At 46.2% G+C, this 16,536-nt stretch overlaps 1 protein-coding gene across 5 annotated transcripts in view; it reads left to right on the top strand.

Annotated features, from left to right (window-relative positions):
- EIPR1 (EARP complex and GARP complex interacting protein 1) overlaps positions 1 to 16,536 on the top strand; it is a 608,423-nt gene that overhangs the window by 450,903 nt on the left and 140,984 nt on the right. For all 5 annotated transcript variants that reach the window (XM_077960189.1, XM_015111610.3, XM_015111611.3 and 2 more), the window contains one exon: positions 15,712 to 15,844. In XM_077960189.1, the coding sequence (XP_077816315.1) occupies positions 15,712 to 15,844 (133 nt within the window). The remainder of the gene's footprint in view (positions 1 to 15,711; positions 15,845 to 16,536) is intronic.

The raw sequence follows: 16,536 nt of genomic DNA on the forward strand, positions 1-16,536 counted from the left end.
TCTTGTGGTTATATAGATTTGGTTCTATAAGCAATTGAGAAGCAAGGATATGTGGTCACCACTACCCCTTCTTCTTGGGCCTGTGGATTACTTCTTTAATTGCTCATAGAACTCTTTCTAGGTGAGTGTGGGCTGGTTCACAACCTCATCCTCACTTGATCCAGGCTGTGGGGAAAAGAGAGATCAGACTGTTACTGTGTCTATGTAGAAAGAAGTAGACATAAAAGACTCCATTTTGTTCTGTATTTGAGATGCTGTTAATCTGTGACCCTACCCCCAACCCTGTCCTTGCAAGAGACACGTGCTGTGATGACTCAAGGTTTAACGGATTTTGGGCTGTGCAGGATGTGCTTTGTTAAACAAGTGCCTGAAGGCAGCTTGCTGGTTAAAAGTCATCACCATTCTCTTAATCTCAAGTACCCAGGGACACGTACACTGCAGAAGGTCGCAGGGACCTCTGCCTAGGAAAGCTAGGTATTGTCCAAGGTTTCTCCCCATGCGATAGTCTGAAATATGGCCTCATGGGAAGGGAAAGACCTGATCATCCCCCAGCCTGACACCCGTGAAGGGTCTGTGCTGAGAAGAACTAGTATAAGAGGAAAGAAGGCCTCTTGGCAGTTGAGATAGAGAAAAGCATCTGTCTCCTGCCCGTCCCTGGGCAATGGAACATCTTGGTGTAAAACCCGATGGTATGTTCTATTTACTGAGAAAGGAGAAAACCGCCTTAGGGCTGAAGGTGGGACATGCTAGCAATGCTGCTCTTTATGCGCTAAAAAGGTTTATGGAGATGTTTGCATATGCACATCAAGGCACAGCGCTTTTCTTTAAACTTATTCATGTCACAGAGCTCTTTATTCATAGACCTTCTCCCTACGATGATCCTATTTACCTACCACTTCCCTTTTTCTAAGACAGTAATGATAATGATCTATAAATACTGAGGGAACTCAGAGACCAGTGCCAGCGCGGGTCCTCTGTATGCTGAGCGCCGGTCCCCTGGGCCCACTTTTTCTTTCTCTATACTTTGTCTCTGTGTCTTATTTCTTTTCTAAGTCTCTCGTCCCACCTGACGAGAAATACCCACAGGTGTGGAGGGGCAGGCCACCCCTTCACCAGGCCACTTGATCTGTCACTGCCACTTGATCCAGGCGGGGATACAGATGGAACCTTTTGCTGTCTGGCCACTGTAGCGGACACTCAGGAGATCTAGATTCGGTTCATGGCCTGGCAGTAACCATGTGACTTTGAGCACATGGATTCCCCTTCTGGACTCCATTTTCCTCATTGCTAAAGTGGAGATTAAAATGAGATGCTGTGGTGATTGCGAAGATGTGCGTTGTCTTTGACACCGGGAAAATGTGCGTGAGGCCATGTCAGACATGGTCTAGGGCCTCTGTCCAGCTTACCAGATCACACAGGGGAAATGGCATTCAAATAGCTGTTGAAGAATATGCAGGCCTGGATAGGATATAGTGAAACTGTCACTCTTGTATGTCGATAAAGGTTTAAAATCAGCATAGTTATAGCTACTAATTCAGTGATACATCCTTAGAGCTTCATAAATAAATGTTTATGTACTTAATCTGTAATTCCTGTATCCCAAACCTAGAAAAAATCATTATACATGAAGAATATTAGTTATAATGATACTTATAAAAACTTACAAGCAATCAATGTCAAAATGCGTGAATGTTAGGTTGAACGATATGAAGCCACTTGTAATGACAGATTCATACACTTCTCTCAGGTTGAATCTGGTTACTCAGAGTGAATAGTATTCCCTTATTACACTCGTTAAAAGTTACAGACTCCTAAGAAACATGACAACTTAAGAATTGTTAGGTGATTCGGTGGGGTGTTAACGTTGTGTTTATAGTATGATCACCGCGGTGTGAAAAAGCAAAGTGCACAATTGAATCTCTTCTTGGAATAAAGACTAGAAGGAAATAGGCCAAAAAGGACGAAAAATTGAGCCACGGGTTATCTTCAGATGCTATTCCCAGGGTATATGTTCCAAGACCACCCAGTGGATGCCGGAAACCTTGGCAAGTACTGAACCCTAAGCATAATATGCTTTTTCCTATACTTACATATAGGTAAAGTTTAAGTTATAAATTAGGCACAACAAAAGGTTAACAACATAACTAATTAAAAAAGAACAATGATTATTAGTTATGAAAGTTATATGAATGTGGTCTCTGTGTCTCAGAACCCCGTACTGTGCTATACTCACCCTTCTTCTAGTTTTTTTTTTTTTTTTTTTGTGAGACGGAGTTTCACTCTGTTGCCCAGGCTAGAGTGCAATGGCATGATCTCAGCTCACTGCAACCTCTGCCTCCCAGGTTCAAGCGATTCTCTTGCCTCAGTCTCCTGAGTGGCTGGGATTACAGTCATGCACCACCACACTCAGCTAATTTTTGTATTTTTTTTTTTTGTAGAGACGGGGTTTTACCATGTTGGCCAGGCTGGTCTCAAACTCCTGACATCAGGTTATCCGCTGGCCTCAGCCTCCCAAACTGTTGGGATGACAGGCGTGAGCCACTGCGCCCGGCCACTCACCCTTTTTCTCGAGAAGATGTGCAATAATACAAGGCCTATGTGATGAGATGAAGTGAGGGGAATGACATAGGCGTCGTGATGTAGCGTTAGGCTATTATTGACCTTCTGAGGATATGTCAGAAGCAGGAGCATCTGTTTTGGGTCATCCGGATCATCAAGCCATACAGTGTTGATGGTTAGATGTCAGGAACAGACAGTGTGGATGGCTCAGGGGCAGGTCTCTTCTGTAGCATGGATATGCTGATCAAAGGTGTCAGGAACAGATAGTGTGGATAGCTCAGGGTATGGATATCCTGATCAAGGGATGGTTCATGTTTCTGGTGGGATGGAGTGGGACGGCTCCAGACTTCACTGCACTACTCAGGATGGTGTGTGATTTAAATTTACGAATTGCTTATTTCTGGAATTTTTCATTCAGTGTTTTTGTGCTACACTTGACCACAGGTAACTGAAACCTCGAAAAGCAGAACCTCAGATTGGGGCGAGGTAGGGGCAACATCTAATCAGGATATAAAATTATTTTCTTTCTAATATTTTGTTTTCAGAATGTGTATATATGTATGTGTGTTACTTTTCTACTGGAAAAAATATAAGAAGGGAATTATTTATTTATAAAAATAGTTACCAATGGCCACCTGAGAAGGAAGGAGGACCCACCATGAAGATGGCCTGTGGTTTCAGGGATGGCGCCTCCAGGGGAATTGGGGAGTAAAACCCACATGGGCCAAAGAGGCACAGAGATGGGATGGGGGGCACGCCACTCTGCCTTCCAAATGCAGCTCCACAAAGCAGAAGCCAGCAGAAACCCAGGAATTCAACACAAAATGGGGCCATGGAAAGCATGATAGTTATGAGCCAATTACTGTGCACCTGCTCTTAGCCAGAATGTGGTAATGGCATTTCCATTTGGTAATGACATTAATGAAGAATCATTGGTACCAAAGTTATCAAAATAGAGAAATAAAAGAGGCCAGGTGTGGTGGCTTATGCCTGTAGTCCCACCACTTTGGGAGGCCACGACGGGTGGATCACTTGAGATCAGGAGTTTGAGACCAGCTTGGCCAACATGGTGAATCCCTGTCTCTACTAAAAATACAAAAATTAGCTCGGTGTGATGGCAAGCACATATAATCCCAGCTACTTGGGAGGCTGAGGCATGAGAATTGCTTGACAACTGGGAAGGCGGAGGTTGCAGTGAGCTGAGATCACACCACTGCACTCCAGCCTGGGTGACAGAGCGAGACTCTGTCTCAAAAACATAAAAAAAAAAAAAAAAAAAAAGAGTCAGCCCAAAATGACAGAAAGGGTTTTAATCTGCCTTAATTTGTTTTTTGTTTGTTTGTTTGTTTGTTTTTTGGAACGAAGTAACATCCAGTTAATTATTTTAAAGAAGCTTTCCAGTTTTTCTGTTTCCTTTCTTCTAATTTGAAGAGTTCTGCTAATTATTCAAGTTAATTTCCCAGTATCTTATTTTTTGAGTCAACAGTAGGTTTTATTACACACCTCATGTATTTCCACACTTGCCTGCAGTTGTCTGTGTGTGAATCCCTATGATAGGTACGAAGCTGTGTTTTTGACTTGCTGGTTTTGTCTTTCTGTTTCTGGTAAAAGCATGTGACATTATTGAGCTGTTCGTTCATTCATCCACTCAACAAATGCTTACTTCGTAGATTGACAGAACTCTTTAATTCCTCTTTCTTATGTGCTGAGTACACAAAAACTGAACAGATATTTGTGTTCTGAGTTCAGTGTTTAGTGAAATGGCGAAATGGACAAGCAGATACTCACAGTACTGTTAGTATTACCATCTGGTATAGTTTGGCCCTGTCTGCACCTAAATCTCATGTTAAATTGTAATCCCCAGTTTTGAGGGAGGGACCTGATTGGAGGTGATTGGATTATGGGTGTGGATTCCCCCCTTGCTGTTCTCGTGACAGTGAGTGAGTTATCACAGGTCTGATTGTTTGAAAGTGTGTGGCTGTGAAGGCTCCACTGGCTGTGGGCTGCAGCCGGGCCCATGTGCCTTCTGTGACAATAGAATCTGGCCTCCTCCCGCACAGTCGGAAGCCCCCGCCCCTTGCTCTGGAGCTCCAGCTCTCCCGGGGAGTGGTAACTGGGAAGGGTTAATGGCTCCTGGCCTTGCCTCAGGCCCTCACTCCTTTCAGGCAGTCATTAATTCCCTGGAAAGTGCCCGGTACGTGCATCATTACTCCATGATGCAGCTGTGCTATCTTTCTGAAAATGTGGGGACTGTCACAGTTGCCGACTTTCCTCTGAGGCACGAACTGATTTGCGTCCATTTCCTCCTATGGGACAGGACTCTGTCGTAGCTCCCTGTGCTTGAGGAGGGGGGACAAGGATTTCTGGGGTCTTTGCTTGCCTTCTGGGGTTCTCCTTTGAGGAGGAGCTGGAGTTCTTCCTGGGGGGTGTGCTTATGGCTTAGCATGGGCAGGGATGAGGAACAAGGCGATTTCCGACCTGAGGCACTTTAAGTGCTTCTGCCGTCTGCATTTCCCACAGACTTTCGCCATATATTGGTACCCCCCCACCCCCGCCTTCTCATGTAGATAAGGGATGAGTCTTAATCTTCCTCTGGAGACCTCTGGGAGTGCCATGGTGACAAAGAGGTCCAGCTTCGCCTCTTCTAACGTGGAAGCATTGACCCGGTGGCTGGGATCCTCGTCAGTGAAAAGACTGATGTCACAGAAGGGCAATGACAGAGCAGCTCGTTTCTTCCCCTGGGTAACTTCGTAGTTTCTCAGCTCAGCTGCATGGTTCTGCATCTGTTTGGATTTGTGACAGCTTTGTGCCTGCAGCCCCGCTGCCTGCAAGTCCTGTTCTCACCTGTGCTCAGAATCACCAGGGCGCTTGGTCAACGTTCAGATTCCCAGCCCCACTCTAGACTAACTGAGCCTTGATTTCTTCCCTGCTGCTGCCGCTCTCACCCTTCTCTCTTCCTTTAATGGTAAAACGACCTGGTTGCTCAGGGTCACTGAAGCATCATAGGGTAGCCTGGCTTCCTTTTGATGAGGCCTGATCCAGAGGCTCCAGCCTGTCACTAAGCGTCCCTGACTCGCATTTCTGTTTCTTACTGTCCTCAGTGTGAGCTTTATCTTCAGGGGTCCTGTGTTTTTAGGGTATATCCCTAGATGGTCTGCCATACTTGGAAATTCTTTAATTGGTTCTTTCCAGCTTTCAGGTTCAGTGAGTCTTAAGATCTAACATATAAAGTGTTCTCTGATATTCCCCTTTTCCCTCACTCTTGAAGAATCGGTTTGACCCTGTATCAGTCTGTTTTCATGCTGCTGATAAAGACATACCCGAGACTGGAAAGAAAAAGAGGTTTAATGGACTTATGGTTCCACGTGACTGGGGAGGCCTCACAATCACGGTGGAAGGCAAGGAGGAGCAAGTCACATCTTACCTGGATGGCGGCAGGCAAAGAGAGAGCTTGTGCAGGGCCACTCCCCCTTACAAAACCATCAGATCTCGTGAGACTTACTCACTATTAGGAGAACAGCACGGGAAAGAACTGCCCCCATGATTCGATTATCTCCCACCAGGTTCGTCCCACAACACTTGGGAATTCAAGAGGAGATTTGGGTGGGGACATAGTCAAACCATATCACACCCTCAGATCTGTTGGTGTATTAGGCCATTCTTGCATTGCTATGTAGAAATACCCGAGACTGGGTAATTCATGAAGAAAAGAGGTTTAATGGTTCTGCAGGCTGTACAGGAAACATGGCTCTGGCATCTGCTTCTGGGACGGCCTGGGGAAGCTTCCAGTCATGGCGGAAGGCGAAGTGAGAGCAGGCACATCACATGGAGAGGGCGGGAGCAAAGAGTGAGGGGGAGTGCCACGCTTCAGTGGCCAGATCTCAGGAGAACTCACTATCCAAAACAGCACCCAGCCATGAGGGAGCCACCCCCACGATCTGAACACCTCCCACCAGGCCCTGCCTCCAGCACTGGGGATTACAGTTCAACATGAGATTTCGGCAGGGACAAATATCCAAACTATATCAGGTGGCATTCCTGCACGTGTTCAGCTGGACGGGTTCTTTGGGTTTAAGGAGAAATTTATGATTTTTGTCCAAGGTTTTTGAGTCCTGATCTCTCCTACAGACAGCTTCTATCGTCTTTTCCGTGAAATCTTCCCTTTTCCACCCCCTTTTCAATTCCTGAGCTGGAACTAATTGATGCCTTTTCTCTACTCTTGTCTGTCTTTGCATGTGCATGCCTCTAATATAAGGCTTCATGTTATAGGATTCCTGTTACTTCTATTCTGTATTTATTTTTCTTCAAATTCCTTGACACCTTGCCATCCCTGACACATATTGTGAGGCCAAGGACCGTTCACTGCTGTGTCCTTTTGATGCCTGGTGCTAAGCAGGTTGTTGGATGGGTGTATTTTAAGGAAAGTCACAAACTTCTGTAATAATTAGTTCTACTGTAGCAAATGTACTCACTTTTCACAAGTAAATCTTGTGATGTCCTATTGGGCATCTATTACATTTTCAGACAAACATCAGATTTGTTTCTGTCTGAAGAAGTCACGATATCCAGAAACCCCATGCCTGGACAATTCCGGGGTTTTGCTGCAAATTCCATCAGGTTTCCCGGATGGGAATCAATGAGCATTGGGTCAAAACCCACAGCCAGTTTCGTCTGTCCCACCAGAGTCACAAAGAGTCAACGCCAGAATCTCCGTGGGCCCTGCTGCCGCCCTTGGGCCAGCCATCAAGTGGTGCCCCTCCCACACGGGTGGGCTTGTGTTGCATTTGCCTCTGCTCGGTTTGTGAGGTGTGGGGGTGGGCAGGGTGTCTGTCACTGCTTCGGATGAACAAAACATGCTGTGAGAAGTGTTGTGGACTCTGGATCGTAGGGTTTCCCCAGTCATCTGTTTCATTAGGGTTTCCTTAAAGTGTTTCTGTGGCACGTTGGTGGTGGTGGATCGTAGGGTTTCCCCAGTCATCTGTTTCATTAGGGTTTCCTTAAAGCATTTCTGTGGCACGGTGGTGGTGGTGGATCGTAGGGTTTCCCCAGTCATCTGTTTCATTAGGGTTTCCTTAAAGCGTTTCTGTGGCACGGTGGTGGTGGTGGTTTTCACTGGACTTCTGTACCAGGAACGAGTCGTGTGTGCACCAGCGCAAATCAAGGCAAAGATGAACACGGTGCCCTGTTTCCCTCTTCTGCGTGCACCAAACTAGATCGAGGGAAAGATAAGCATGGTGCCCTGGGGCTGCGTTCCCCCCACATGTGCATCCATGTGAAGAGAAACAGAAGTTAGTGCCACGGTGCTGCCTCCACTGTGCACTTGCTTTTCTTTTTTCCTCTGTGAATTGTACCCTACTTTGCTTTCTGAGAATTTTGGTCTCTCTATAAATATGCATATTTTTCTTTTTTTCTTTTCTTTTTTTTTTTTTTTTTTTGAGACAGAGTCTTGCTCTATTGCCCAGGCTGGAGTGCAGTGGTATGACCTCAGCTCACTGCAAACTTTGCCTCCCGGGTTCAAGTGATTCTCCTGTCTCAGCCTCCCGAATAGTGGGGATCACAGGCACACATCACCATGCCTGGCTAATTTTTATATTTTTAGTAGAGATGGGGTTCCATCATGTTGGCCAGGCTAGTCTTGAACTCCTGACCTCAGATGATCCACCCACCTCACCATCTCAGGGGATCAGCAGTCCCAAAGTGCTGGGATTACAGGTGTGAGCCACTGCACCCAGCCTCGTCTCACTATATTGATTATGCCCTAATAATTTCACTATATTGATTATACCCCAATTTTTTTTTTTTCCTTTACAGAGTTCTACTCATGTCTTTCTGATTTTTAGAGTGAAAGGCAGCTCCCCACTGAAAGGAAGAGCCGGTACTTCAGCCCTGTTCTCTGCTACCAGAGGCAGCTGGTGGCATTCCAGTGACTCAGTTAGTTTCCAGCCTCTGCCGGAGCCCTTGCCCACCCACTGCACAGACTGTGTCACCTTCTGCACAGTTCCGAGCAACGTGCTCCTGGGACACAGGGAGCTTACAGGGAGCTTCTGGAACGTGGAGTCTTTTTTCTCCCCCACTGCCAAGTGTACTGTTTGGGCTTCATGGGCAAGAGCTGTTAATACCCTATGCTTTAATTGCCCAAGAGAGAAGTATTACTATGTTTGGGGAAATGGCGGTTATTGTGTGGGACTCATAAGCACTGGAAAATCAGTAACATACTTAATAACTGTATTACTTACCATTTAAGTTCTTAGCTAAAGGACCAATATGTATTTTGGCCGAGTGTGGTGGCTCACACCTGTAATCCCAGCACTTTGGAAGGCAAAGGCAGGCAGATCACAAGGTCAGAAGTTCGAGACCAGCCTGGCCTGGCCAATATGCTGAAATCCCGTCTCTCCCAAAAATACAAAAATTAGCGGGGCTTGGTTGGTGTCTGCCTGTAGTTGCAGCTACTCAGGAGGCTGAGGCAGGAGAATTATTTGAACCAGGGAAGCAGAGGTTGCAGTGAGCCGAGATCACGCCGCTGGACTCCAGCCTGGGCGGCAGAGTGAGACTCTGTCTCAAAAAGAAAAAAAAAAGAGTGTGTGTTTCTATTAGAACAAAGGGATCTTAGAGATGTAGTTTCCTAAATGTACAAATGCTGAGAAGGGCCCAGATATACAAAGAGCCCAGAAAGGGTTAGTGGCTTGCCCAAGGTCACACAGCCAGGAATGACAGAATCCAAATGAGAGACCAGGTCTCCTGACTGGCAGGTCACGTTCATGTCAGCACCAAGCCGAAGCGTGAAGCCGACTACAGTAGAAACTGTGTTTTCAGGGTCACTTGCTGTAACCAGGAGTAAAGAAAACCAGCGATACGGGCCCATGGCTTGTCCTGTCCAAGATCTGGTCCCAGGCAGTATGCAGTATTCTGCATAACTCTTAGGGAATTGCCTCTGAGCAGGTGGGTTTTATTAATGGATGACGTGGCAGGGAAGGCGTCTCCTGCCGTCTGTCCAGTGGCTGTCCAGGGTGAGAACAGGGGAGGTTTGCCATCAGTGGCCGAGGGCATCTCCTGCCTCTGGGGAAGCCACTGGATCATTTACTTTCCCTAGGAGGGTGGCTCTTGATTTTTTAATATCCAGTCTTATTTATGTGTGGTAGTTTTTATTTTTATTTTTTTCTGTGGAGATGAGATCTTGCTGTGTTGCCCAGGCTGGTCTTGACCTCCTGGGCTCAAGCCATCCTCCCACCTCCACCCTGCAAAGTGCTGAGATCACAGGTGTGAGCCACCGTGCCTGACCCTTTTCTTCTCTTTTCATTTTTTTTCAATTCTCAAGAGTTTTTGAACTTTCACTTGAGAAGCGCAGATGAAGTGGACAGCGCGGCGGCCTCAGCTCTGTACTCAGCAACCTGGCCCTGGGCCACATGTGGCCACACCGTGGCATTTCTCTCCAAGCCCCAATTCTTCCAGAAAAGGAGGGAGAGGTGATGAAGTTCATCTTTACTGACTTTCTAATAAATTTTTATAACTCTTTATTCTAAATCTTTACAATGTCGTCTATGGCCTTAGCCCAGCACTGGTAAAATCAACTTTAAAAATTTTAATGATGATTCAAAATATATGAGTTTGATCTTCATTATAAACGATTAACACATTAAAAAAATCCAATGTGGCGTGAAAAGTTTAAAGTAACATTTAAGTACTGCTGACAGGGCGACCGTCTTTCCGGACCTGCCTAGCTGGTGTTAATGGCTCTTTCTTTTGAGCCCTGGTAATCTTTCGCACTCACCTTAGTTACAGTGTTTCTTTCTCACATTACTCGTTTTCGGAGCCGGCCTGTACCTGCATATGTTTATTCAACAAAACAGTTGTTTATGCTTTCAGGTGAGCTGGGTGCAGGCTGGTGCCCTGAGAACAGAGAGTTGAGGTACTGGTTCTTCTTTCCAGCTGGGAGCTGCCTCTCACTCTGGCTTGCTGCTGCCCTGCAGAGCGCATCTCTGGGGCAGGCGGTGGGGCTGCAGAGCTCGCGTGCCAGGACCAGGGGCTCCCGTAGGCCTGGCTGTGCCGTGCCTGACTGGAGTAGCCCGGGCCCTCCACTCTTCAAGCCTCGGTCTTTTCACCTGTACATTGTGGTTAATAGTAATATATTCTAGGGCTGTTTTAAGCATTAAAGCACTAAAGTGTATAAAATACTTCGCATAGTGCCTGGTGCAATATAGATTTCAGCCATTACTTCGTTATTTTTGCTCATGGCATCCTGTTTGAACAGCCCCGTGTTAAAGCAGTGCGTGAAGATGTGTACTTTGCGCTACTCTATGAATCAACCATAAAATAAGGGATGTGGGAAAATCTCAAGACTCATCAGGCTTGGCAATGAAGGTTAAAGACCATTTCTATTGCAGTGTGCCAGATTAGGAGACATGGGCTTGGGAGGAGCATGGATCCCCCTTCTGCCCTGTGCTGCTTGCTGGCTGGAAGGGGTGAACCTAGAGGAGCGGAGTCCCGCTGGAAAGCTGTGCCTTGTGTCTCCGTGAGAAGGAAAACAGCTTTATGGGAAGAAAGTGGGTCCAGCCAGAGGCAGAGCCTGTGGGGAGGCAGGAGACTAGGAGAGAGGGTCTGCTGAGACTTGCAGCCAGGCCGAGGGGCCAGCGTGGGGGCCTCGCCGCACTGTCCTGAAGATACACCCAGAAAACCGCTGGCTGTGCCTGCTGCCCTGGTGCGTTTCAGAGGAGCAGATTTGCAAAGTAGTACATTTAAGTGCGTCCCTTTTTTCAGTGCTAATGGATTTCCTGATAAGTAGGAAATGTGAAAAATGCTGAGGAAAAAAATTCCCTAGCAACACAAAAATTACTTCTAATTTTCTGTATCCCCTTGTGGTCTGTGTTCCTGTGTGATGGTATTATATAATCACATGCCATTTTATAGCCTGCTTTTAAAATTTAATACTCTTGTAACATTTTTGGTATTAATAATTGCTCTTAATCATAACTTTTAAAGCTATATAACATTTCATAATACACCTTTTTTTGTTCATTTATTCTTTGGGGCAGATTTCACAAAATCAAATTATTGTTTCAGTTTCAACATTTATGTAGTTCTTATTTACATATTATAATGAACCTTATAAAAGAATTGGACAAGTTATAACGTGGACCAATACTATCATAGAATTCCCTGTATTGGTTGCCATCACTTAGAAGAAGTTGGCTAATATAGTAAATATTATTTGGTATCATGAAATTCTCATTTAAAAATTTTTAAGTTGTTGGTTATAATAAAGAATGAATTTTCTTCATGTATTTGTTATTAGTTTTTATTCTAATGCATTTCTGCCTGTAAGGTATAACTATAACTTAACATGCATCCAAGTGCACACATCCAGAATATGCTACTGGGGGCGTCTTTACACATGCACGCACCAGTTCCCCACACCCACGTACCCCCCTCCACACCCACACCCATGATGCACCCACACCCTCCCACACACCTCCCACACTCCTGCACCTGCCTCACACCCACACACACGTGTATTCACACCCGTGTACACCCACCATACCCATGTACCCACAGACCCTCACACACACACTTACATTCACACCTGCACCTGCCTCACACCCACACACACGTGCATTCACACCCGTGTACACCCACACCCATGATGCACCCACACCCTCCCACACACCTCCCACACTCCTGCACCTGCCTCACACCCACACACACGTGCATTCACACCCGTGTACACCCACCATACCCATGTACCCACAGACCCTCACACACACACTTACATTCACCCCTGCACCTGCCTCACACCCACACTCCCTCCACACACACCTGCATCTCCCCCACACCCACACACACACATACAGAGGTGGGCCACATACCTGTGCTCCCACACATGCACACCCACGCATATACACGTGTAGACCATGTACCCATGCTCCCACACACAGGTGCACACCTGCACGCACACGCGCCCACACCCACGTGCACCCGTGTCACTGCCATGGAGGGCACCCCAGCAGTCCCCTAAGATTCCTGGAGTCTGGGCCAACTCCAGGCCTGCGGTGAATGGTCTCTGTCATTTGCCTGAGGTAATCGCACAAGGTGCTCCTTCTCGTGTCTGATTTTTCTCACTCAGCGTTGTCTGTGCGTGTGTTTTTGTTACTTGTCATTACTCTGAGAATTGCATTTGTGAATATACCACAACTGATTTACCCATTCTATTGTGGGTTTTTTTTTTTTTTTTTTTCGAGACAGAGTCTCACTCTGTCACCCAGGCTGGAGTGCAGTGGCGTGATCTCAGCTCACTGCAACCTCCCCTTCCTGGGTTCAGGTGATTCTCCTGCCTCAGCCCCCCAAATAGCTGGGATTATAGACGCCTGCCACTACACCCGGCTAATTTTTAAATTTTTAGTAGAGACGGGGTTTCACCATATCGGCCAGGCTGGTCTTAAACTCCTGACCTCAGGTGACCTACCCGCCTTGGCTTCCCAAAGTGCTGGGATTGCAGGTGTGAGCCACCGCACCTGGCCTACCCATTCTGTTGTTGATGGACATCTGAGATGTTTACTGCTTTGGCTATCAAAAATATATCTGCTGTGAAAATTCTTGCACTTGCCTTTTCTTTGGTGTTTGTAGGGTCTATCCCCAATTGTAGAGATGTGGCATCATAGGACATATGTATTTCTGCCAAATATTTTTCTCAATATCACTGAGTAATTATTTAATAATTAATAGTATATTATAAATGTGTAACAGGTCCACAGAGGAAAAAAACTGTTCATAGGTAAACTTTCCTTGGGTGTGGGAAGGAAAAAGAGTACAGTAAAGTTTCACTTATAAAAACAAGTGCTGTGTTCATTTCCCTGGTTCTTAGATGTGTGATTTGTAATTGGAAGCTGTTCACTGGGAATGTTTCTGAACCTGCTGTGGGAACTGCAGTGGCCCCGAATGGAAAGGGCGGGCGCACATGCTCACCGGGCTCCTGCTCTGCGGCGGGCAAGCCGGCCATGTCTGTCTGCTCCCTGGCCCCAGCACCCGGCACTGGCGGCCCCGCTCTACTCCTGGGAGATTCTGGCTCAGCTCACACGGCTCTGGCACTGGCCGGGTATGAATTCCATTCTGAGCAAGTCCAGAATGACTCCTCGGGGTGACCTTATACTGCTGTGAAGAAATAACTGAGACTGGGTGATTGATAAAGAACAGAGGTTTTTTTGGCTCACATTTTGGAGCTGTGCAGGAAACATAGCAGCATCTGCTTCTGGGGAGGCCTCAGGAAACTTCCAATCATGGCGGAAGGCGAAGAGGGAGCAGCCGCCTCACATGGTAGAAGCAGGAGCAAGAAGAGGGGAAGATGCCACTCACTTTTTGGTGGTGGTGGTTGTTGAGACGGAGTCTCACTTTGTCGCCCAGGCTGGAGTGAGTGGCGCGATCTGGGCTCACTGCAAGCTCCGCCCCCCGGGTTCCCGCCATTCTCCTGCCTCAGCCTCTCGAGTAGCTGGGACTACAGGCGCTGCCACCACGCCTGGCTAATTTTTTGTATCTTTAGTAGAAATGGGGTTTCACCATGTTGGCCAGGCTGGTCTCAAACTCCTGACCTCAGGTGATCCGCCTGCCTCATCCTCCCAAAGTGGTACAATTACAGGCGTGAGCCACCACGCCCAGCCCATGCCACTCACTTTTAAATGACCAGGTCTCAGGAGAATTCACTCTCGTGAGGACTGGACCAAGTGGGGATGGTGCTAACCCATTCGTGAAGGCCCATCCCCATGATCCAGTCACCTCCCACCAGGCCCCACGTCCGACATTGGGATTACAATTTGATGTGAGATTTGGACGGGACACAGATCAGACCCTGAGAGAAGCAGCTGGAAATAATGAAAGGACCATCTGAGGCTTGGGTGACGTGTAGGTGCTACTGGGTATTGTGGAGACAGTTTAAAAATAGCATTTAATGTTTGTTTTGATTGCAAACGTATTGCGGAGTGGGCCAGGCACGGTCAGTCTCAGACCTCATTAGGCAAAAATGTTAAAAGTATAAATAAAGCACAAAGAAGTAAGGGAAAACCACCTACAATTCCACCATGCAGACACCATTCAGGCACCTGCTAGTTTTTTGTTTGGACACGCATACTTTTTAAAAACAAACAAACTAGAATAGGATGTAGCATTCGTACAGTTTCTTTTTTATATTATCTTCTAAAATATATATTACATCGTTCCATGCCACTGAGTAGTCTGCAGTATACCGAATGGCGTCATAATATTATATTACCCTCAAATACTGCAATTTATTTGAATAGTTTCCTATTACTAAACATTTAGGTGACTTCTAATTTTTTTATTACAATAATCAATGCCATAGTAAACGTACTTGGATATAAATCTTTTGTGCAGATCCATGAATATTTTTCTTAGTACAGATTTACTTTTAAAAGAGGAATTACGTTTTCTCATTGACTTGGGTATTGGTAAGAAATTAAATGTGAAATCATTTCAATTCCTCTAAAAGTTATCCTGGAAAGCATGGCGATAGTATATTTAACTTTCTTATGTAGTGGCTAAAATGTTATACCATTTAATGTCATAAGATAATAGGCACCAGTGGCTGTTGGACTTGTTTTTGAAAAGAGAATAAAAGTGTGTGAATATACAGCCCTTTCTTACTCTCTCCCACCTTAATCATGTCTGACATATGAGTCGAGTTCTGCCCACTATAGACAGAGTGGGCCAGGCACGGTCAGTCCCAGACCTAATTAGGCAGTCGTGGCCTGCTGCCCCTGCCCTCCCCAGCAGCCATGCAGCAGGCTGGGAGGACCTTGCTGATAGGGACAGCCCTGAGCAGCTCTGGCCTTGACACCAACAGTGGCTCAGTCTTAGAATCACTTGAAGACACAGCATTTGGTGCCTTCTTTCTTTAAGACTGGATGTGACCAGAGGGCAATCTTACGTAGCTTGCAATCTTAAAAATGTTCCACAGGGATTTCTAACTTGTCTTTGGAGAGGAGTCCAGTAAGAAATTATAGAAGTACATACTGTTGGCATAATAACAATCAATTAAAGATGTATCTGTCATGAAATGTGCATGTGATTATTCTTTGTAATCATGACGTCTGATGAAGGTACTGAGGAAAGTGTTTGAGATCCTGATGTGCTCTTTTCTTGTATTTCTAGATCCACATCATAGATTTTGACGATGAAAACAACATTATAAATAAAAATGTCCTCCTCCATCAAGCGGGTGAAATCTGGCACATTAGCGCTAGCCCTGCAGACAGAGGCGTGCTGGCGACCTGCTACAACAGAAGTAAGTGCGGCTTTTCTAAGGTACCTGGTCACTGGAGGTAACTGGAGGTATTTCCTAAGACTGGTTTTGTATTGCTAATGGGTCGACACATGACTTAAAAGATTTAGCCATTAATGAAGGTGTTGCATACACAGAGAAGCTGTGATATTGTGAGTAGATGTTTGCAGAAATTATTAGAATCTTAAGATTCTAAGAATTGAAGCTGGAATCAGCTGTTCCAGGAACGTTGACCCCTTGGTCAGGGAAGTACGGTGCTGGAGATTCTGGCGAGGCAGACACAGGCGTCCTGATGCAGAAACTCTACGTTGCAGGGAGCAGCAGGGCTTCACCTCTTTCCTATAGTGTCTTGGTGACCGTCTTCCAGTCCTCTTTGTTAAGGGCAGTTCCATGCACACACGCGCGTTGACTGGTGATACGCCTGGTAGGCTTCTTCCTGCCTGCTATTGGGCTCTCCAGGCTCTCGGGGCTCTGGGGCTCTGGGACCTTAGTTTGTGTCAATGCAGACGCCTGAGTCACTGAACTGAGGCTCCCTGTTCCCCAGTTCTTGTTTGGTCATCGTCAATGACTCCTTTCTGAATTCTGGCTCTATGGAGAAATATCTCCTAGGATCTCTTTCTTTACCATGTAAGCCAGAACAAATTCTTTCCAGTTTTTGATATGTAGTTTCTAAAATGTTGCCTTCATTTGTCCCA

Source organism: Macaca mulatta, chromosome 13, assembly GCF_049350105.2.
Source record: "Macaca mulatta isolate MMU2019108-1 chromosome 13, T2T-MMU8v2.0, whole genome shotgun sequence".
Taxonomy (NCBI): Eukaryota; Metazoa; Chordata; class Mammalia; order Primates; family Cercopithecidae; genus Macaca; species Macaca mulatta.